The 23,928-nt window shown below is 41.9% G+C and overlaps 1 protein-coding gene across 6 annotated transcripts in view; it reads right to left on the reverse strand.

Annotated features, from left to right (window-relative positions):
- Nucleotides 1-23,928, reverse strand: part of LOC121525847 (DNA (cytosine-5)-methyltransferase 3A-like) — a 52,071-nt gene that overhangs the window by 17,174 nt on the left and 10,969 nt on the right. For 4 of the 6 annotated variants that reach the window (XM_041812015.1, XM_041812013.1, XM_041812014.1 and 1 more), the window contains exons 5-7: nucleotides 16,698-16,744; nucleotides 14,647-14,793; nucleotides 1,835-2,242 (exon numbers count right to left, since the gene is read on the reverse strand). In XM_041812015.1, the coding sequence (XP_041667949.1) occupies nucleotides 1,835-2,242; nucleotides 14,647-14,793; nucleotides 16,698-16,744 (602 nt within the window). The remainder of the gene's footprint in view (nucleotides 1-1,834; nucleotides 2,243-14,646; nucleotides 14,794-16,697; nucleotides 16,745-23,928) is intronic. The other 2 variants (XM_041812017.1, XM_041812016.1) reach the window with 1 other exon arrangement.

Consider the following 23,928-nt stretch of genomic DNA (forward strand, 5'->3'; position numbering starts at 1 on the left):
GGAAAGGAGAATTATCAACAGAGGTTAGTGTCCGCATGGACAGTCAGGATGCTAAATATAAAATACATAATAGATAGATGAGGAAATGAGGACAAGAAACATTAAGACATAAGGACAGGGTACAGTAGGACATGAGGACCAGACACATCAGGCAATAAGGACAAGACACATTAGGACATAAGGACAAGATACAATAGGACATGAGGACAAGAAACAGTAGGACATAAGGACAAGACACATTAGGACATAAGGACAAGATACAATAGGACATGAGGACAAGAAACAGTAGGACATAAGGACAAGATACATTAGGACATAAGGAAAAGATACAATAGGACATAAGGACCAGATACATTAGGACATAAGGAAGAGATATATAAGTACAAGATACATCAGACAAGAAACATTAGGACATAAGGACCAGAAACAGTAGGACATAAGGACCAGAAACAGTAGGACATAAGGCCAAGATACAATAGCACATAAGGACCAGATACATTAAGACATAAGAACAAGATACATCAGACAAGAAATATTAAGACATAAGGAAATGATACATGATGACATAAGGACAAGATATATAAGGACATAAAGACAATAACCATTAGGACATAAGAACAAGATACATAAGGACATAAGGACAGGATACATGAGGACTGGATGGACATAAGGACCAGATGCATTAGGACAGAAGGACAAGATACATTAGCACAAAATGACAAGATAAAAAGGACATAAAGACAAGATACATGAGGACAAGATACATTAAGGCATGAGGACAAGATACATAAGCACATAATGACAAGATAAAAAGGACATAAAGATATGATAGATGAAGACATAAAGACCAGATACATTAGGACATAAGGACAAGATACATTACAACATAAGGATAAGATACAAGAGGACATAGGGACATGATACAAAAGGACTTAAGGACAAGATCCATGAGGAAAAAAGGACAAGACACATGAGAACCAGATTTATAAAGACATAATGAAGAGATACATGAGGACGTAAGGACCACATACATTAGGACAAAAGCACAAGATACATTAAGACAAAAGGACAACATAAATTATAACATAAGGACAAGATACATAAGGACATAAAATATGGACTGGACCCTGAGTTTCTTTATGGACCCGCCTCTGATTGGATTATTTGGGCCATAGCACTGACCTCTGAGCGAGGACCTCATTGATACTGTAGGGGTTATTATGGCCACAGCACCAAACTCGGATCAAGAAAGTTATTGCAACTGTAAGGATTATGAGGGCTAGAGCACAGACCTTGGAGCAAGGACCTTTTTGATACTGTAGGGATTTTTAGAGCCACAGCACCGACCTCGGAGCGTGGACCTTATTGAAACTGTAGGGATTATGAGGGCCAGAGCATAGACCTTGGAGTGAGGACCTTTTTGGTACCGTAGGGATTATGAGGGCCAGAGCACAGACCTTGGAGCAAGGACCTTGTTGAACCTGTAGGCGTTTTTAGAGCCACAGCACCGACCTTGCAGCAAGGAAGTCATTTAAACTGTAGGGATTGTGGGGGCCAGAGCACAGACCTTGGAGCAAGGACCTTTTTGCAACTTTAGGAATTTTTAGGACCAGAGCACAGACTTTGGAGATGACCTTACTGAAACTGAAACTGAAATTTTTTATTTAATAACAGTCCTGGTCCAAGATCTACATGGTCTCACTGCTGTGCTGCAGCACACTGCACAGGTTATCAATACACAGCAGTGGCAACACATCCCAACATGCACCAGGGTGCAAGGACCCTACAGTTCTCGTTTTAAAAGAAAAAAACATGAAGCAGAGTATTCTCTTACCTCATACTCGAGCTCGGCGTCTGCAGACTTGGGGGAAGTCTTGTCTCCTCCTGCAATGGCAACGGGTTCAGGCGTCGTGGCTATTGTGGGGGATGCGGGGTCAGTTGGCTGCTGCTGAGGAGGAGGAGGAGGAGGAGGTTGATGCTGAAGCTGCTGCTGTTTTTGCTGCAGCTCTTTTTGTACCACTGGCAGCGACGGCTGTGATTGCTGTTGATACTGAGGCTGAGACTGAGGCTGTGAAAGAGTGTGCATCTGAGGCTTCGGCTGCTGCGGCGGCAGCGGCGGCGGCGGCCGTGAAGGCGATGGGTGCTTGAGTATTGGGACTTCTTTCTGAGTTTCTATTTCATTCTCCTCCTCATGATCCTTCATTGCATTCATGGCTGACATCAGTTTGGCCTTTTTCTCTGCCTGAAACACAAACAGTGACAGCGATAATGAGAGCAGAGCTTTAAAAAAAAAATTGGTCAGAGTTTGGAGCTTTAAATGTTACTAACACATTTATCTATGAAATACATCTGAAGGTCTCAGATGGTAAAAATATTTATACAAATAATTGGATAATTAAATAATCAACTGTAAAAATATGTAAAACTTTGGGTTATAAAACTAGAATTATGAATGGCAAGATTTTCGAAGACTCTAAAAGTGCTAAAAACTTGCAGGACAAGAAGAAGAATAGACAGGTGAGATGAAGACCTTGGAAATAAAAAAGGCAGAGACAATAAAGAGATAAACCTATAACCTAGACCTATAAATCTTTTAAAGAACTAACTCAGAATAGTTTGGGAAAGAATAAGTGAAGGGTGGTTTCAAAGCTCCACCTGAGACACAATCAAAAGTACACTATAGATAAAATAAGTCAGCTTTCTTTAAAGACATCTTACACACAGAGGAAAAGGACACCTGAGCACTGGTTAGAGTGGATCACTGACTGTAGAACTATTAATATACTCTGAGACAGGCTGTAAACACTACATTAACATGTTATCACCTTGTTAGCTGGAATAGCTAACATGCAGGTCAGCATGTCATGTATTTAAAGATCTTGTAAATGCTGGAGTATGAATGTCCAGGGCGTATTTTACCTTCAGTCAAGGGGCTGGGTGCTTCCTTCTAATCACCAGCTTGATGATAGGTGTTTTCATCATTAACTGGATAAGGAGCTGATGTTGTACAACAGCCTTCACTCCCTAACCCTAACCAAACAACACTCACTCCCTCATTCTAATCCAACAGCCTTCATTCCTTAACCCTTACCTAACAGCCTTCACTATTTTACCCTAACACCAACACAACAGCCTTAACTCCCTATCCCTAACCCAAAAGCCTTTACACCCTGACCTTTACTCAAAAGCCTTCACTCTCTCACCCTAATCCAACAGCCTTAACTCCCTAACCCTAACCCAAAAGCCTTTACACCCTAACCTTTACTCAAAAGCCGTCACTCTCTCACCCTAACCCAACAGCCTTCACTCTCTAACCTTAACCCAAAAGCCTACACTCTGTAACCCTAACCTTAACCCAACAACCTTCACTCTTTAACCCTAACCTTAACCCAACAACCTTCACTCTTTAACCCTAACCTTGACCCAACAGCCTTTGCACCCTAAGGCCGGCCACACAATAGACGATTTTTTCTATCTGAAACAGTTTTAAAACTGTGAGAGACTACAGACTTAAGGACAATTTCCACAGATTTTTCATTGTTAATCTTCTGAACGCGCACACTAGACGCCTCAGCCAGACTGTCAGATCACTGGAGACCACACACCTGCCGACCTGCCAACGACCTCGCATGATCATGTGACTTCAGAAAAAAAAAAACAAAAAAACAAAACAAAACACGGTTGTCTGTTGATACCATCTTGCTGTCTCTCCACGACAGGCTGTCCTGGCATGCGTTACAGGTGAAGCAAAATCATAAAACATGAGAAAGACTTAAGATAAAATCGTGGCTGAAATTAAGTTAGAGTTGTGTTTATGGTTGTAAGCAGTGAAAGTACGTATGATCCAGCTGTGACGCTACCCGGTGTGCTTGCTCTCATTGGTTGTTGTGGGTGCTCCGTCAGCGGCACTATGACTTAGAATCGTAAATATCAAATGTGTTTGATATTTACGATTCGGGATTTTGGAGGCTATGACATGATTTGGAGCGGTAAAACAACTGTGTTGACACCAGACACATGAGGATTATTCAGACAAATAGTCATTCGCGACAAGGCTCCTCTCAGGATACGCCCCCATGATCATCGGGGGAGGCAGATCTTGCCCCAAATCAGGCTTAAAATCCTGTAGTATGTGGCAAGCCTAACCTTAACCCAACAGCCTTCATTCTGTAACCCTAACCCTAACCCAACAGCATTCACTGCAACAGTTTAGTTGTGGAATCATTCTCTCTCATGTCATCTTCTACTGTGGAGTCAACAGAGGAGGAAAAAGTACGAGTATATTACTCCAGTAAAAGTACAGTTACTCTGGTTAAAATACTTTCGTAGCAGAAAAGTACTGATGTCAGAGTTTACTCAAAGAAGTGCAAGTACTTAAAACTAAGTTAAAGTACTTTGAGTAAATGTAATTAGTTACTTTCCACCCCTGCTTATAGGTGAGGCAAACTTCAGAGACAGGTGATATTTCAGTGGGTGTTGATGCCATCCAATATCAATAGAAAGAAATTTATTAAGGCAGCATATTAATACAAGGACAAGCTTGTGGATCATATGTGTTACTTACACCAAAGACTTGATCGTAGAGTATGCAATCAAACATTCTGTCTGAACATTCAGCATTCACTGTAAAGTTAAATGACTGTTAATCAAAGTATACATAGAGGAGGATCATCTAAACTGGGATGTCCCCAGTGCTGTGTTAGACCAGGATCTTGATCTTGGGATCTGATCCTCCGTGTCAGCAGCTTTATCTCCGACTATAAGGCCCAATTCCTCAGTAACCCTCTAGTGTCCGGAGTTCACTGGGTTTATGGTACCTGACACTGAACCGCTAGGTCGATCAGAGAGGACCAGACTAAAGCCTGGCAGTAAATCTCCGACAGCTGCACTCATTCTGATGTCTCTCTCTCTCTCAAACGCACCAACGTTTGGACTCACAGGCACACACGTATCGACTTTCTCCCTCAAAACACGCACGCACTTGGAAAACATATCTGTCTATATAGCAGTCCCATATGTAAGCACGTGTGAGTCATACTATAGGCTCCACGTGAGAGCACTGCTGCACAGCTGTGCTTACTTTCCTAAAGTCTGTCTCAAGTTCTCAGGTCTCTCACGATCTGGAAATGTCCAGAGGAGAGAAAAAGGCAAGCAGAAGAGAGAGAGAGAGAGAGAGTAGTACAACCCTCAGTCCTCCCTGTGTGACTCATAAACAATAGCGCCTTTAAGGGGAGGTGGTTCCTCGAAGGCCTGGGGAGGGGTACAAACATGTGCTCTTCAGTCCAGAGGCTCTGCTGTGGTTTATAAATATCTACACTGTAGAGCTGCATAGATGCTTCAAAGCCCTAGGCCACATGTGTGAGGCCTCTTGGCTTCAGCACAGACACAGAGTTAGTGTTCGTCAGCCTCCTTGGATGTGTGCTTCCAGATGGTAAACTGCAAAAACTAACAAATGTTGCTGAGACTGCTGACTGTCTTCTGTGCTGGGGGGACCAGTCATATAGTCCTATTATTTTATAGCCCAGTCATAAAGTCATATTAGAGTATAGACCAGTCAATTAGTCATATACACACGAGGACAAAATTATTACCCCCCTATGAAAATTTACGTTTTTCTTAAGTATTTCGCAAGTGCTGTTAAACAGAGTAGAAAGTTTTTAACACAGCTTTTCCAACCATCCTAGTTTTATTTTGGATGCTTACATTATTTAACTTTGCACACAGAAACAAAATTATTTCACTAAAACCAAAAACTAGCAAGGTCAAAAGTATTAGCCCCCCTTTAGTTCTGACCTTTTTACTGAGCCATAGCAAAAACCACTGTTGGTCTGTGATGTGCCTTAACTTTGCAATGCTTAAAGCTCGGTTATTTCCCAGTTAACACACAGTATAAAAGCCTCAGAAAGAGTTTGAGCTGCCACTTGAGAAGGCACCATGCCAAAACAAAAATATATCAGTTTAGATTGGAGAAAAAGAATTGTTGATGCTCACAAAGCAGGAGAATGATCTTCAAAGTTATCACAGCATTTCCAGGTGTCAAGAACTGGAGTGAGAAGTATAATCAAGAAATTCAATGAGCCACACAGTCCAGAACAAGCCTGGCACAGACCCTGTAAAGAAAACTAGTGAGAGATGTGTCTAAAGACCCCAGAACAACTGCCAAGACACTAGTGAAGGACTTAGCTCAGTCAGGAATTGTAGTCTCAAAGAAGACCATCACTAGAGTCCTGCACAGAAATGGACTGCGAGGTAGCAGACCAAGAAAAACTCAACTTCTGCAGAAGAGACAACTTCAAGTCAGACTGAAGTATGCTAAGGACAGCCTGGAGAAAGATTATGAATACAGGAAGCATGTCCTTTGGTCAGATGGGACTAAACTAGAGCTCTTTGGCCATAGAGACGGTGATGTTTGGAGAAAGAAGGAAGAGGCTTATAACCTAAAGAACACCATCCCCTCAGTGAAATATGGCAGTGGGAGTATTACGCTGTGGGGATGCTTCAGTGCATCTGGAACTGGAAACCTTGTCAAGGTGGAAGGAACCAAGAAGGAAGAAGGATATGTGGAGATTTTGAAAGAGAACCTGAAACAGTTGCAACAAAACTGGGTCTGGGTTGTCGCTTTTTCTTCCAACACGACAACCACCCAAAACATAAGTCACTCTTGGTCAAAAACTACCTTCAGAAGACCAAAGTGAGCGTTATCGAGAGGCCTGCACAAAGCCCTGATTTATATCCCATTGAAAATCTGTAGGGTGAAGACCAAGGTCCATGCCAGAAGACCATCAAATCTGGAGGATCTTGAGAGATTTGTCAAAGAAGAATGGGCTGAGATTCCTCAGGAGACGAGTCTGAGACTTGTTGAAAACCACAACAAACGACTGCAGGCTGTTATCCAGAAAAAAAGGAGACACTACATATGGACTATTAGCACGAAGGGGGCTAATAATTTTGACCCTGGTAGTTTTGGGTTTTTGTGAAATAATAGTATAGTAATACAAATATATACATGGATCAGTCATAGTCATGTTACTATGTAGGCTATGGCAATCATTTAGGAAAAATGGGAGAGAACTGGACTGGAGAAGACTGGGAGAAATGGGAAAAGTTGGAATGCATGGGCTGACTGGGAGCATTGGGCAGACTGGGAAGAAATGGGAAGACTGGGAGGAAATGCAGACAAGTTTCAGTGTTTTTACTCAAGAGTGAGTCTACTGAGCAGTTGTAAAGTTTGGTTTTCACAATACAACAATTTCAAACTTTGTCATTAAACTAATAAAACTCACCATACTCCAGTACCTGTTTAATACCACAGCAGCCCCAGAGAGGTCCAATAGAGGGTTATTTCATGTTCATGAATGAACTAAAGCTGTAGGCAAACTCATAGTCAGTCACAGTCATAAATGGTAAATAAGTGACTTTCATGGCTGCTCTGTTGATCGGCTCCATCTCCTCAGATCCAATGAGAGAATGACGCTGAAAATGCCATTGGGGGAGGTGAGAAAGTACAGTGGCTATAAGAAGCAGATATTTGTCTCTGGACTTCTTCCCAGTAGTAAATGCCCCCCTTTTGGGGCCTCTCAGTGTGTGCAGCTCCACCAGCCCACAGGCCCTCCCAGTCTAAAGGGAAAATAGTAAAAAGGAGGTAGGCCAGACACAATGCGGTCTTTATCATTTACGCACGCCTGTCTGTCACTGAGAGCTCAGAAATACCACCACTTCTACCCGCTGTCACACCGAGCTGAAGGCAAATACTGAAATGACAGCAGACTGCTGTTTAAACTGGGCAGGGCAACTTCAACATAAAAACACAGACTGTGTTTACCTTCAGAGAACTCTGCTATATAATTAAAACAGCAGAAAACCCCACAGAAGTGACGGAGTGAAAACAGAAGGGCTCTGGCAGAGTGCAGAGACAAATCAGTGGATAATAACGGAGATTCTGAGAGTTCTGATATACAGAGGGGCCCAAAGGTGACAGAGTGCACCACCAGACAGGAAAAGAGAAAATATATTGGTCTCTGGGGTGTTCAGATGATATTTTAGAATCTAATCTGGGCCGCAGTTGTTAACAAAAAGGTCACGTTTACTGCATGAGCTCTATCTATTTACAAGACAACAGCAGCCTATTATAAGGCTGTTAAATTTACGGGGGAAAATTCTCTCGGTCACAGAGTCAGAGGTGAATCACAGCTGTGGATTAGCCTTAAAACTCATACAGTCAAGGACAAAAGTATTGGCCCCCCACGGAATTTTTCCAGGAAATACACAATTTCTCCCAGAAATTGTTGCAATTACAAATGTTTTTGGCATACACATGTTTATTTCCTTTATGTGCATTGGAACAACACAAAAAAGCAGGAGAAAAAGCCAAAATTGACATAATTTTACACAAAACTCAAAAATGGGCGGGACAAAATTAACACCACCCTTTTAAAACTGTGGGTAAATCATTTTATTTCAAGCATGTGATGCTCATTTAAACTCACCTGCGACAGCAACAGGTGCTGGCAATATAGAAATCACACCTGAAGCCAGTTAGAATGTATAAAAGTTGACTCAACCTCTGTGTTGTGTGCCTGTGTGTGTGTCACACCAAGCATGGAGAAGAGAAAGAAGAGCCCAGAATTGTCTGAGGACTTCAGAAGCAAAATTGTGGAAAAATGTGAGCAATTTCAAGGTTACAAGACCATCTCCAGAGATCTACAAATTCCTTTGTTCACTGTGTGTAATATAATCAAGAAGTTTATAACCCATGGAACTGTGGCTAATCTCCCTGGACGTGGACAGAAGAGAAAAATTGACAAAAGAATGCAACGCAGGATAGTTGGAATGGTGGTTAAACATCCTCAGTCAACTTCCACACAAATTCAGGCTGTCCTTCAGACTCAGGGTTGAAGAGTGTCAGCTCAGACCATACATCGTCATCTGAATGAGATAAAGCTATGGCAGGAGACCGAGGAGAACCCCACTGCTGACAAAGAGACATATAAAAGCCAGACTGGAGTTTGCAAAAATGTACCTGAGTAAGCCTCAATCCTTCTGGGAGAACATTTTGTGGACAGATGAGACTAAGGTAGAGCTTTATGGAAAAGCACGTCATCCACTGTTTACAGAAAACAGAATGAGGCCTACAAAGAAAAGAACACAGTACCTACAGTCAAACATGGTGGAGGTTCAAAGATGTTTTGGGGTCGGTTTGCTGCCTCTGGCACTGGGTGCCTTGACTGTGTACAAGGAATCATGAAATCTGGAGGCTATCAAAAGAGTTTGGGCTGCAATGTAGGGCCTAGTGTCAGAAAGCTGGGTCTGCGTCATAGGTCATGGGTGTTCCAGCAGGACAATGACCTTAAACATACCTCACAAAGCACCAAGAAATGGTTGGAGACAAAGCGCTGGAGAGTTCTGAAGTGGCCAGCAATGAGTTCAGATCTAAATCCCATAGAACACCTATGAAGAGATCTCAAAACTGCTGTTGCAAAAAGGCACCTTTCAAATCTGAGAGACCTGGAGCAGACTGCAAAAGAAAAGAAGTCCAAAATTCCAGTTGAGATGTGTATGAAGCTTGTTGATGGTTATAGGAAGCAATTGGTTTCAGTTATTTTTTCCCAGGGCTGTGCAACCAAATATTAAGTTAAGGGTGCCAACAATTTTGTCTGGCTTATTTTTTGAGTTTTGTGTAAAATTATGTCAATTTTGGCCTTTTTCTTCTGTTTTTTTGCGTCGTTTAAATGCACATAAAGGAAGTAAACATGTGTATACCAAAAACATTTGTAATTGCAACAATTTCTGGGAGAAATGGTGTATTTTCTGGAAAAATTCCAGGGGAGCCAATACTTTTGTCCCTGACTGTATAACATCCCTTCAAAGATGACAAGAACTACACCAGCAGAGCAGCAAAGAATAAGGAAAATAATAAAACCAGCAAGACACTGAAAAAGGAAATAAAACCAGTGAGATACTAGAGAATACGATTTTAATCAGCGGAGTACTAGAGAATAAGAAGATTCAGACCAGTGAGTTTTTAGAGAATAATAAATTAAAAGTAAACATCAGTGAAAGATCAGAGGTAGATGGGTTGGGTTAGGGTTAGGCTACCCCTAAACCTAACCCTAACTAACTGTCACTAATCCTTACTGTCATATAAAGTGAAAGTGAAGTTTTGAAGCAGGACTAAATTTGAAAATGCAGGTACCTTTCCTGAACAACCAGCAGGAGATCCAGAGCAGAGACTGTTTAGTGTTTTAAATGTTTGAGATAATTCTTCATGCTATCAAATAACAGGACGTTCCTCTGTCCAGCAGGTGAAGTTAACTCATCCTAAAGCAGCTCTGAGAGTCAAAATACTGGGCGAGGATTGTTGTGCATCACTGTGGCTTCAGCATTCATCAGCCTGGTGTTAGCACAGATCCCTACAAAGGAAGAGTATTTCATGAGTGGCCTTGGGGGGTCACAACAAACAGGCCATCTGGTTCCCATTGTATTGCACCCTTTTAGGGGATAATTAGGAATATTACAGAGTCAGCCATGAATACATAAACAGAATTCATCATGAATCTACAAGTGGAGCTGTTAAAAAGTTCCCAAGGAGGCTGCTCTGCTGACTCCAAAGCTCTTTAAAGTTTCTGAAGTCATCAGATGAGTCTCTATGTCAGAAACAAACTAACCAAAGTGCATAAGAAAAGGAAAGAGAGGGATTCAAGGCCTAAACAACAACTTCATTTGGATGTTACATAAGGTGAAGTCACAGTGGTAAATATATCTGACCTAAAAAACACTGTATTACTCTGACATTTCTGCTCTGAAGCAGGAAATAGTTTCAGCACATACAGACACCCCACAGGAGAAACTTTTTTTCCTTCTCCAAAACACGGCTAACTGCTGCTCACGCTTCTTTTTTTAAAGAGACGGTTTCCCTTTAAGCCGTGCGGAGCAGATGGTTTACAACAACTCTTGTGGAAATACCTGAAGTCAGCATATTCCCCTCGCTGTAAGCAGGCTAATCAAACATGCACGCTATCCCCCCCTGTTATCAAACAAACAATGCAGTGCACATACCCATTCACACCAGCGCGCAACCCTCATAATCCAGTGTGGGCTGGAGTTTTTTTTCACCCCCACTCTCAGGGTAGAAGAGATCGCTTAAAAAAAGAAAGCATGAACATTTCTTTGTCTGGGAATTCAGGGTCAGGTGATTGCCGACAGGAATTCTGGTTGGCTAGAGAGGACTTGCAAAATGTTGGCAGCGAGCCAAGAGGCTGTCTTGCAAGCAGGACTGGAAATTTGCTGCAAACCTCATCTTCACCCTCATATCCATAGCACAGAGTTCATTTCCATAGCTGGGGGGAGGGGTCAGGAGAAAGAATGGGGGAGGGAAGCTGAGAGGGAGAAGTCCACTGTAACACCAGGCACGTGAAAAAAAAGAGCGATCCTGCAGAAGACAGCAGTAACCCTTTCAGCCACCATGTCCTCCCTGCTGCAGAAGCATGCAACAGTCAGCGGCTCCAGAGCAACAGCATAACTAAAGGCTGTGCATCATATTACTCCTGAGGACAGAGCTTTAGCGCCACATCACATCACTCTAAGGGTCTTTGTGCAGATGAGATCAAAGATTTCAACACGCCAAATCACAAAAGAAAGAAATTAGCATTCAGCAAATCCCCTTAAATCTCAGCTCTAGTAGAGCGACTTGTTTTGAAAACGTGAGCTGCCTGCTTGCCTCGTATTTTACTATACTTCACATGTGGGACCCCGGCATGTCCTGCTAATTTGGCAATATTTCCTCCCTGGAGACATTTTTATAGCTGCTCTCTGAGGCTCCTCCAGAGGGGCGCCGAGGGGGGCGGGAGGTAGGAGCGATGGGAGAGCCCTTGTTGATGCACGGAGACTCCTCATTATGTAACAGATGTGGTTGCACTGCATCACACTACTACCCTGAGTCAGATTTAACATGAGTCAGTAATGAGCAATGTGGGGACTTAGAAGAATTAACACCTCCCTGCATGAACGCTCAGAACCCAAAGACTCTGCCAAATTTAAGAAGAAAAAATATCAGAATAAACAGCAGCAAATGTAAGACTTTTCATTGAAACACAAATCTACTGAGCAGATGGAGCGTCCTCATAGATCATGAACATAGCCCCGTTGAAATAGGGCTGTTAATCTTGCAGTTTCTGAAGATTCAGTATAATTTCAGTTCTTTGGGTCGGGGTTTTTTGTTACAAAGGGGCCCTTATTTCTGGATCTACTCCAGCCTACTGTGCACTAAAGAGCAGCTAATCATAATTTGACATCTAAATCACAAAAAAGCTTTATTTAGGTAATCAAATGATTTTACTAGATGACTGCTTTAATGTGAGAAAAAAACCATTTATTTATGCTTGGTTAAATACTTGAATATAAATATCTATACCTGAGCCAGCTAACAGAAACTCTCCAGTGAAAATGATGGGATCATGAATTTAAGTCTTCATTGTTGATGATGCTGCAGGAGTACAGGCCATTTAAAACCAAGGATGGTTCCTTTTACCTTTATTGTCTGTTCAGACTCAGCCACCAGAGCAGGAAAGTGATGCTGTGTGTCGGTCAGCAGTTTCTGGATGTTTACATGAAACTTGTATTGAAGTTTCTGTAGTTAACTGCTGTTTCCAACTGTCTATTTTTGGGCTTAATATACAAACATATTATTACTTGTCTCCATCAAAAAAACAGTTCTCATTAGGGCTGCAATCAGCGCTGAAGGACCCTCGCACCCCGGCGCATTTCGGGATGTGTCACAACTGCTGGAGTGTGGGAATAATTGGGTGTAAGCAACCCATGCTGTGTGCAACAGCAGAGCACAGAAAGCATGTCGATCCACCTAGCGTGGTTATTTATCATGTAAAATAAGAAAAAAAACAAAAGATTTTACGTTAGATGTGCTTCTGCTTTCTTACAGTAGATGGCACATTATTAAAAACATGTAGTACACATTTAAAAACACATTTAAATGTGTAGAGGGGCAGGCCCTAATCATGTGAGATGTGATGTAAATCAGAAGTTTCATATAAGAGTTACAGTGACTTCCTGTGAAACAGCAAGAATATGAGTTGCTCACCAATAAAGAAAGTGCCCAATCGTGTCATTTCCTGTTGCCAGTATGGTTGCTGCATCAAAACGATGAAATTGACCTTTGAATATGTAGAGGGGCAGACTTTGATCCTACATATGAATTTTGAAATTTATCAGATGTTTGGTTTGAAAGTACATACTTCCTGTCAAACTGGCGAGATATATAAATACCATCGCCAGTGAGACATCCTTCAATAAAACACATCTGTGTTGTGTCCAATTATTGAGGCTTTTCTTTCAAAATCAGAGTTCAATAGGTCACGCACAATAAGAGGAAAGAAGATATGACCTATTTGTGTCACATCCTGTTGCAAGTAGGGGGCGCTATGTTGAGATGTTTGCATGTATATGTATTCAGTGTGTAACTGTCGTCAAGATCACAGAATATTGTATCCTAAAGTTATAACAGGTTAAAGTCATTGGGCACCATCAAAAATGCCTTATTTTGAAATTGAGGTGAAGCTTGTGGACTTCCTGTTTGGATTTTGGCATGGCTCCAATCACTGCCTGGTTCTATGGGGAAAATTCACAGTTCGTACAACTTTAGATCTCCAGGGTTTCTAGTATGAGCAAAAAAAAATCCTGAGTCAATCAGCTAAAATCTCTTGGACTAGTTCGTTAAAATATGAAACTTGTATATCGCCCAAAAACACCAAAATTAGACCTTTAGCTCTTTGTAGGGTGCTTCTTGTACATTTAAGAGGATGGCCCCAAGAGACTTTTTGGGCTGAGGATGATACACATGTGTTCTGATTTTCATGTACGTAGCTCTTACCCAGTCTTCTGTCTCACGTTTGGGGTCCTGTGGGGCCCCTGCTTGATGAACTTGCATAAATCCACCAAAATACAAAAATTTCCTCCAAGGGACGATTTTCAGTAATGTTTAATGAGTTTCTGAGCATGTTAAAGCCAAATCAGCGACTCTTCCGACAGAAAATTTGACTCATACAGATACATCAGATACATCTGAGATAAAACAGTAAAACCTGCCTTTTCCATTACGTAGAAAGAAAGAGTCAGTCTATAAGATTTCTGCGTTTTACTCCTCAAATGTCATGAAAGACAAAATACTGTCAGTCTGAGAACTTGTCAAAGAGGCAGAACTCTCAGTCATCAAAATTTAAAGTGCTGTGCGGGATTCTGGGATCTGATAAGCCTTAAAAGTCACAGATTCATCAGGATTCCTGGATTTCATCATCTTGCCAATACCTGAAGCAACACAGGATCATCACAGCTCTTAGGACTGCCCTCAGCTGGAACTACGTCTCTGGATGACAGTCGACCAGGAAGGACATGTGCCAAGGCATCAAACTAATCAGATCTTTTTAGCTGAGACTACAGAGTCAGGATATCAGGAGGTGACAGAGCCAGTGTCCCAGAACTCCACTGAAATAAATGGTACCGTCATGAGACATGGAATGACCCATCAAATACACTTGGCTGTGAACCACAACACTGCTGTGACCCTAGCAGACCCTGGTCAATGCTGTCCCTCACCCTGTACTGCATGGAGGCCCACACCAATCTGAGGGTACTCACCTCCATCTTCCATTTGGCCAGCCACTCCTCTCTGGTCCGCTTGTTAATGTAATAAGGGTCACCAGCCTGGAAGGTTATTCTGGGCATGGGCCTCTGACGAAGGCTGATCTCCCAACCAACTCCCCCTCGCAGCCTGCCTCGACCTCCCTGTGTAAGACGTTAAAGAAGAAAGTTAGCTATTTGTTTTTCTTAATTTCAAGATTAATGAACCATCCAGATCTGCCACTGATCTCTGACTAAGGCCTGAGAGACGACTTCACTTAACAAGCCTGCAATAGGTGGTTAAAGTGACCGGTGGTCCAATGTCTAAGAACCTGTCAACTCACATGCTGCTGGATGGTCCATCTGGAAACAGGAGCTCCAGGTAACAGTCTGACAGATATCATCAGGAACCAGGAACTCCTGGGAACCGTCTGATGGATACAATCAGGTACCAGGAGTTCCTGGTAACAGTCTGACGGATATCATCAGGTACCAGGAGATCCTGGTAACAGTATGACAAATACCATAAGGTACCAAGAGATGCTGGTAACAGTCTGACAGATACCATCAGGTACCAGGAGATGCTGGTAACAGTCTGACAGATACCATCAGGAATCAGGAGCTTGTGGTAACAGTCTGACAGATACCATCAGTTACCAGGACATCCTGGTAACAGTCTGACAGATACCATAAGATACAGGACAACTTGGTAACAGTCTGAAAGATACCATCAGGTACCAGGACATCCTGGTAACAGTCTGACAGATACCATAAGATACAGGACAACTTGGTAACAGTCTGACAGATACCACCAGGTACCAGGACATCCTGGTAACAGTCTGACAGATACCATCATGTACCTGGACATCCTGTTAACAGTCTGACAGATACCATCAGGTACCAAGAACTCCAGGTAACAGTCTGACAGATACCATCAGGTACCAAGAACTCCAGGTAACACTCTGACAGATACCATCAGGTACCAGGACATCCTGGTAACAGTCTGACAGATACTATCAGAAACCAGGAGCTCCCAAGTGTATTTGATGTTTCAAATCCATTGGCCCTTAGGTACCATTTCTTCCAAAATGACTACTCAGACATCCTTAATACTGAAGTCAGGCCATGAAATAATAACAGTACTTTATTTGTAGAACACTTTTTAAAGACAGGAGCATAAAGAAGCCTCTTAGAGACAATGAAAAATAATAAAATGACACTAGAATGTCCTGGAAAAGATCATGTCATTTACTTAATTGTCATTTTTGGTCACAAACTTGTGGGAGAAAAGCTTTCTTGCCAAGATCTTCTCTTCTAATAAATGTTTTGTAATATAAAGCAGCAGCAAAATGCAGAATTCCTCAGGTGTCCACAGCTGTCTGCAGAAGCCTTCAACGTCCCATTAACACCCATAGTAAAATTCCTGTTTGACAGGAGGATAAAGAGTCCATCTCTATAAAACAAAAGTTCTGGTCTAATTAGCTCTCTTCTTAACTGGAGAGAGAACTGAAGGTATTAAGAGGCCTCAGCAGGTTGATGAATGTTAGTTTGAGACAGGGTTTGCAATGAGGCAGCCGCCATCTTTGAGCCCCAAAACACTGCTTCAGAGACCAGTGGGTAACGTCAATGAGGCCAAAGTTCAGTTCAGACCAAAGATTCAAGACCAGGTGAGCTAAAACAACTGTCTGAAAGTCTGACAGAACTGATTCTATAGCAGAGCCTGTTTTATACATCAGACTGTTGATGGATGGATGGATGTATGGATGGATGGATAAATGGAGTTTATTAATCCTATATTTCTATATATGTTATCTAAACTTCCTGGTACTGGTGTAAGAGATTAATTAGAATAAAGGGAATAACATTTCAGATCGGGTTAGGCCCGTCCATCTCTGTTGGAGCCTCAGTGTGACCTTTTGTCCCGCTAGTTTGCAGAGAAGTCATGGTTTGTGACAGGAAAGGTAATTTAGTACCCTAAAAAAAGGAAGCGAGAGCCCAGGCAAGTGGGAAAGACACCTCAAGAGTTACGTCAGCTGGAGAACAAAGACCGTATAGAGAGGAAATTTTACCTCGGTCTTGACTGCATCTGCCCCATCCTCCTCCTTGTGCTCCACATCTAGAGAGAAAAGAAGAAGACAAAGGATGGCCTGAATCAGTCATTGCAGATGGACCACACTGGGCATCCACGTATCTGCTATGTCAAATGAAGTGGACTTGCATTCATCAATAAACCACACAGCAGTATTATTATTCTTGACTGGATCAGACTTCACCTCATCCTGTTAAAGTGCAGACAGATACTGGCTCTGAGGTTACTACTTTAGTTCTCTTCAGTAAATGAGTGTTTGGTAGATTATTTTGTTGTTGTAACAATGCTTCTTGTCTTCTTGTCTGTCTTATACAGTCGAAATGCTGTTTTAATTCCTTTTTAACAGCCATGACTGCCCATCACCGTCAGGCCTGTTTGATCTAGAACCTGAACATGTGGAGAAACGTTATGTTCAGAGATGAGTCCAGATTCTGCCTACAGCAGCTGGATGGTAGGGTCAAAGTTTGGAGAAGACATGAAGAACTCTATGTTAATTGCTGCACTGATAGAAACCACAGGTAAAACACCGAAGCTCCTTTTTGTTAAATGGTGAAATTGTTAAATCACTAATCTGTCTTCTCCAGACTTCAATCATCTAATCCATCAAACAAAAGTCAATGGTAGAATCAGCTGTTTGGACCAAACCACATACTCAGCTCTGCTGCTCATCCCACAAATGCATGTTCCTTATAATGTGGCTCCATCTAAATAAACAAAGCCATAATCTACCAAACACTTATTTACTCACTTTAGGTGCAAGGGTTAGATCCATTCTACAAGATATTATATCCTGATACACAGAGCCAGTGTCAGAATCAAAGATTCAGCAGCAGCAGGGTAAAGATCAGAAATAGCAGAGAAAATATTTGCAGAAACAGGCGCTGAAACCACAGTCTAATAAAAATAGCTTCATAAAAAGCTCCATTTGGGATTTCCCTCTAACTGGGCCATGATTTAAGATGTGGAGGTCCACAACAGTGTTATTCATTGTTCAACATTGTTTTCCTGTGTTCAGCAGAGCAGTGCCGGGGTTAGCCAGGGTGCATGGACACCACCCAACTGAAACACTAGCACTGCAGTCAGGATCCACATTCATGAACCGGATCAAGAAGCCAAAATCAGCTCATACCAACACCTCTCACTATCACAGTGTTTCGTTTTAATAGAAGGGTCTGGCTCAGTGAAAGACACCAGCAGAGTTTAAATTAGCACTATGGCATGGCCTGAGTAAACATGGCTGTCTGCTCAGTCCAAACACTATCATAACACTTGAACCCTGAGGGGCTCAGGACAACCTCTGATGCCATGTTTCTGCACAGCTAACAATGGCTCATAACTGAAGTACCCTAAAGACCTGTCCAGACAATAGTGGGCTCTCTTAGCCGCCTCTTCAGACCAGTTCCATGTGTAGTTGAGCCCCCCGTCCCTCCCTCCCCGTCCCTCTTCTCTCCTTCTGTATCTCCTGGTCTGCTCGTTGAGAATAAGCGACTATAAAACAAATCTGTGAAGAGCTGCAGACCGCCAAGGTCATTGGGTTTGTGAGGGGAGTTGGCTAATGTTGCCCTCAGAGAGTATACCATGCCAGTTTGAGCGGGTTCCAGCTCTCGTATTGCTAGAGTTCAGTCCCCCTCCAGCCGGAGCTCAAATCCTTCCTGTGCCCTCCAGATGGAAAACAGAAACCCGGTTTAGCTCAGTATCGATCCACCACACTGCCTCACGCCAAGGACGAACGGACCAACACGTTGGTGATTAGATGACGGCATGAAACAGTGAAGTCAGGGTTAGATTAGCTGTTTCAGTTTCAAGTTAAACATCCTTAATGCACAAGCATGTGTGCTGCTGAGTTAGCTCTTCTCAGATGTAATCACAGTGGACACTTCTAACTATTCACATGATATCTGAAGAAATGCAAAGATTACTTAAAGACTTTTACGAAACACTCATGCCGAGTTTGTTTCTTTCAAACATCAAACTCTCTCTCCTGCTGTGATCACACGTTACTCTGATATCTCTACATGACTGCAGACGCCTTCCTGCAGCCTAGAAAGCAGAACAAAGCATGTCACCAACATCTGCTACAAGTCTGGAGGGGCCTGCAGACCCTGCACAGGCCTCTTATCGGAGTTTCCGTACGCCTTTCTTTCTGTTTGTGGCTAACGCTGCATCTGCTGACTGGCCACTTAATTCCTCTTTCTGTTGAGGCAGTCAGCCATTTTCTACTCTGACAGAAAGTATGAAGGACAGAACTTCCTGTGTGTTCACAGAAAAGTTCTGACACTTTAAAACATCCTTTTTGTAAGGGACAGGTTGACATGTTGAGGGTTTTTGATGGTTAAAAGCTCCCCTGTGGTTTGAGCAGTTTAGATTAGTTTAGGTGCCCTGAAGCTTGTCAGTCACTCAGAATAACTCTGACAGTGATCAGAGAGAGTCTGCAGAGAGGATATCATCTGTTTTTCCAACAAACTGGATAAAGATGTTCCTTTCTTCTTCATGTTAAATAAGACATTGCACATATGAACTTCATCACTGTAAAATCATCAGCTCTGGACCACAGTCTGGCCAAAAGTCCAGCTCAAGGAGCAGACATGCAGACTAAGCCTGTGCTCAAAAACCAGAACGCGCACCTTACCGATGCATGTATCTATACAGATTTAACAGAGTCCGTATGGCCCAAGTTTAGTTCTTAAGTAAGGGTGTATCTGCAGACTTGCAGGCAGCACTTTCAGGACCTCAGAAATAGGACCCTGCTTGCACACATGCACGTTGTTGATGAGCATTTGTTTAAATACAGATTGCTTGCTACTGCTATTGCCACCATTCATGACAGTGATTGGTGAAAAACAGAGCGCAAGTATTTGATGAGTGAAGTTTGATCCATTTAAAACCAGATGAAAATTTAATCCAAGCAAAATGAACCTCATCTTGCAGCATGGGATTGTGTAACAATCAATAACGTTGCACAGGTCATTAGAAACTAGCTCACATTATTTAGCTAGCTTATTTATATTTCCTTGCGTTTCACCCTCTCTCAGGTGTCCCTGAAGCCTTCAGCAGCCCCTGTACCCCACTTATCCCTGGTTCTGTTCTAAATGTTCTGTTTGTTCACTTGTTTTCGTGTTGTATTTCGTGGAAAATAAAGGCAAGTTTGGAAAAGAGTTTGTAAATTTAATGGGGATCAAAGACTTTGGAGAAATAATGGCTTAACATGTATAAAACAGTTCTATAAAATGAAAAAAAAAACAAAAAAAAAAACAAAACACTTATCACGAAAAGTACTTCAAGTAAACTTTAAATTCCCACCTATCAAAGTCGTGTTAACTTAAGCAACTTAATTGCAATGTTCACTGACTTTGCTAGGTGCCGCTGTTGCGAAAAACACGGTCCCGGTTTATATAGGTCATCTGAATCTTCTGTAACTTGTTTAACTGCAATACCCCTCCACTTCGCTGGGTGGTGCTGTTGTGACAAACATGGGTCCTAGTTCTACAGTTCTGAAACTGCTGCCTGGGAGCCTGAAGCTGCCTGGGACTACTGACTCAGATCGGAAACATGGATCAGAGCCAGCAGGCTAAAAACACAGATACTGGATCATTTTGGGTTTCTTCAAACTGTCAGGGCTGGACATGAGTCATTCAAGCTGTAAGAAGGTAAAAAACTGCAGAAACACCAGTCTTCATTGACACACACCAGGATAATTAGCAGTTAGTAACAACAGCTAAGCTCACTGGGCTAATCTTTGTCATCCAAACCAGCAATGAATGATGCTGTAAACTCAAAGTTTCCCTTAACTTCTAATCAGGAGATCATGAGCAGCCTTTTATGCTTTATTTGTAAAGACATGAGATGAACAGTGGCGCTGATAATGGCTGCAGGCAGCATTAGTAATGCTGTTAATCCTCACCCGTCTGTTCATCACAGAAACAGCAGTGCTGTTCAAAGCAAGAATTTAAGCAAAAAGTCATTCTTACAAACTCAAGTGGACTTCTAGCAAAGTGAAACCAGCATACTATATGTGAAGTATGAAAAACAACAGTAAGAGAAACAACAGAGAGGGATATTTTTAGTTTAAAACGTAAAATATCACCATATTTGAATTTATTGAAAGCTCATGTATTGAAAGCTTGGTGATTATAAATAGACTATTATAATTACTTTGGATCCATGATCTGAATTAAACTGTTTAGGTGTAAGAACCATTCAGCTATACCTCCTCTGTTATCCTCTACACTAAAGAACAGCAGCTGTAGTGAATTCAGTATAGGATATGTTTATTATGTCATCTTTATAACCTAAAATGTCTATCTATCGTGATATATCTCGTATTGTGGCCTCTGTATCATGAGACTGGGTGAAATATCCAGCCCTAAAGCAGATTGGGTTAAACCAAAATCATGTCTCCACATATTTACGCCTAAATCCATCAGTGTGATATGAGATCTGCACCATAGTCAGCTATCAGGTCCTAGAAGCATGGATCAGGTGGAAGAGGAGTGCAGGATCAGTTTGTAAAGACTTCTGGGCAGACTGCCATCCACCTGGCACGGCCCCCGACAGGGAGGCGGCCTCAACAGAGACCGTCCAGCTCCCTACAGAGGCTGGTTGCCAGGAGACAAGAAGCTCCTCCTCTGGCTTTATTTACTGCACCCCTCATCAAGGTCATAGCCGGCCAGGACCGAGAGAGAGAGGGAGAGAGGACTAGAGAGCAGAGTGTGGGAGGATAAGTGATATTGTTAATCTTCATCTAAAAACTTCCTGTCAGCACCACTTTCTCCAAACAATAACCCCCCCACCCCACAGACTGCTGATGGTTTACTTCTGAGGGACTAAAACCAGATTTATAAGATTTATTGGAGTAAAACAGGGACAGCTCCCAGTCAGCAGCTAACTTTATAGGACAGGTGGGGCCTTACTTTGTCAAAAAATTATTCTATTATTTCTTCTTTTAAAAAATGACATTATCAGGGAGTACAATAATAAATGCTTCCATAATAAAATATGTGTTCATGTTTACTGCCCTGACTGGGCTAAAATATCAGAACAAAAAAATCTAATCAGAGTTTCCTTAACACCCCAGATTGTAATTTGATTCCTTTCTTTTTCCAACCAAAACTAACAAAGCTCAAAGGTTTTAATTTGGCAGTTCCTGAAAACAAAGAACATCAGCTAATATTTAAAAAGAGAACCTGAAATCAAATAACGTCAAACATTTCTGTGTAAAAATAGCTTTAATTGTATGTGACTGATCAGATTAGCTGCTGAAAAAAATCAATAATTAATTCACCTTTTATCCACCAAGTCTAAAATTAAGAAACAAAGATATTTAGGTGTTGTTAACAGAATCTACACAGTTGATCAGAAGTTTGATTTATTATAATCCATCCTTGTTTATAAGGATGTTAAGAGGAGGCAGGAAGAGGAGTTGTAGACATTCAGTTTGATAAGTCAGTGATCGTAACTTTGTCAAATATTTAACCTGATGGCCCAGATGCACAGAGATATAAGGTGTCTACAAAAGTATTGACCCCATTGGATGTTTTATCCTTTCATTAATTTCATAAATGATTCATGGTCAACTTAATATAGCTTTTCTGACAGAAACACAAGGCTCTGAACATCCCCCAGAGTTCAATTAAATCCATCATCAAGAAATGAAGGAATGTGTAAATCTGTCTAGATCAGGCCGTCCTCACAAGTTGAGTGAGTGTGCAAGAAGGAGACTAGTGAGAGACGCCACCAAGACATCTATGACTGCTCTGGAGGAGTTACAAGCTCCAGCAGAAGAGACAGGAGAGACTCTGCACACAACAACTGTTGGCCGGGTTCTTCACCAGTCAAAGCTTTATGGGAGAGGGGCAAAGAGAAAGACACTGTTGAAGAAAACTCAGATTAAATCTGGACTAGAGTTCACCAAAAAGCATGTGGGAGACTCCATGGTCAAGAGGGGGAAATTTCTTTGGTCTGATGAGACCAAAATGGAGCTTTGTGGTCATCAGACAAGATGCCAAACACTGCACATCACCACAAACACACCATCCCACTATGAAGCACAGTGGTGGCAGCATCATGCTGTGGGGATGCTTCTAAGCAGGCCTGTAAAGGTAGAGGGGAAAATGAATGCAACCAAATGAAAATAAACTAGGAGACTCTACTAAATACTGACTAGAAGGGGGTGAATATTTATACTGCCACTTATTTCACATTACAGAGTTTTATTACATTGACATTACCTTTTTTTTTTAAAGGTTTATTTTGGGCATTTTTTGTGCCTTTATTTGATAGAGGAGGAAAGTGGATAGAGTCAGAAACAGGGATGAGAGCGGGGGAGAGACATGCGGTGGAGGGCCTCAGGCCGGATTCTAACCCGTGCCATCCGCGTACATGGGGCGCACGCCTTAACCACTCGGCCACCTGCACCCCATATTGACATTACTTTGTAGAAATCTGTTTTCACTTTGACATTAAAGAGCATTTTTGTCAAAAAGCCAAATTATACTGACCATGATTGATTTATAAAATAATTAAAAGGATAAAACATCCAAGGAACGGAATACTTTTATAGGCGCTCCAGACAAAGTGAGGCTTTTTGAGGGGTTTGAACTCAGTTGGGGGTTCTACCACACAGACTGTTTCACATATCCATGGCATACAACAGGATATGTTTCACATCCATCTGGGGAACAGCCCAGCGATGGTGTTAAACATGGAGGGTGACTGGGATAACATTCAGTCTGCCACATTTATTACAGGTGAATTAGAAGAAAAACATGTGATGTAGTGTCTACAGACAGCCTTTATCACTGTTTACTATCAGTGGAGCCAGTTTAAATTGAACTGTGAAGCTGTCAGGGGGGCAAAAACATTTCTATAACCAGTAAAATGTCTCAGTGTGGTTCTCTGCTCTTTAAGAAATGTTGTCCAGTTTGGATCAGACTGCTGCTATGGCTACATTAACAATCATCTCCTCACCAGCCGCCATTGTTTGCATTGGAGTCACTTCAACTAAACCACACCTGTATCTCTGTCTCTTTGTCCTGTAATGATGCTGATTGTTCGTTGTTTCAGACAAGAGCTCTGATAGATGAATCTGCCTGACAACAGACATTGAATCTGGCCAATCCTACAGCCTTCTTACCATTTCAAGTCTGTTAACTGTATCTTTACCTTATATCATGTTTGTACGGCTGCTCTAGTCTAGCAGAAACTCTGACTCC

This window comes from Cheilinus undulatus, linkage group 18 (genome assembly GCF_018320785.1).
Source record: "Cheilinus undulatus linkage group 18, ASM1832078v1, whole genome shotgun sequence".
NCBI lineage: Eukaryota > Metazoa > Chordata > Actinopteri > Labriformes > Labridae > Cheilinus > Cheilinus undulatus.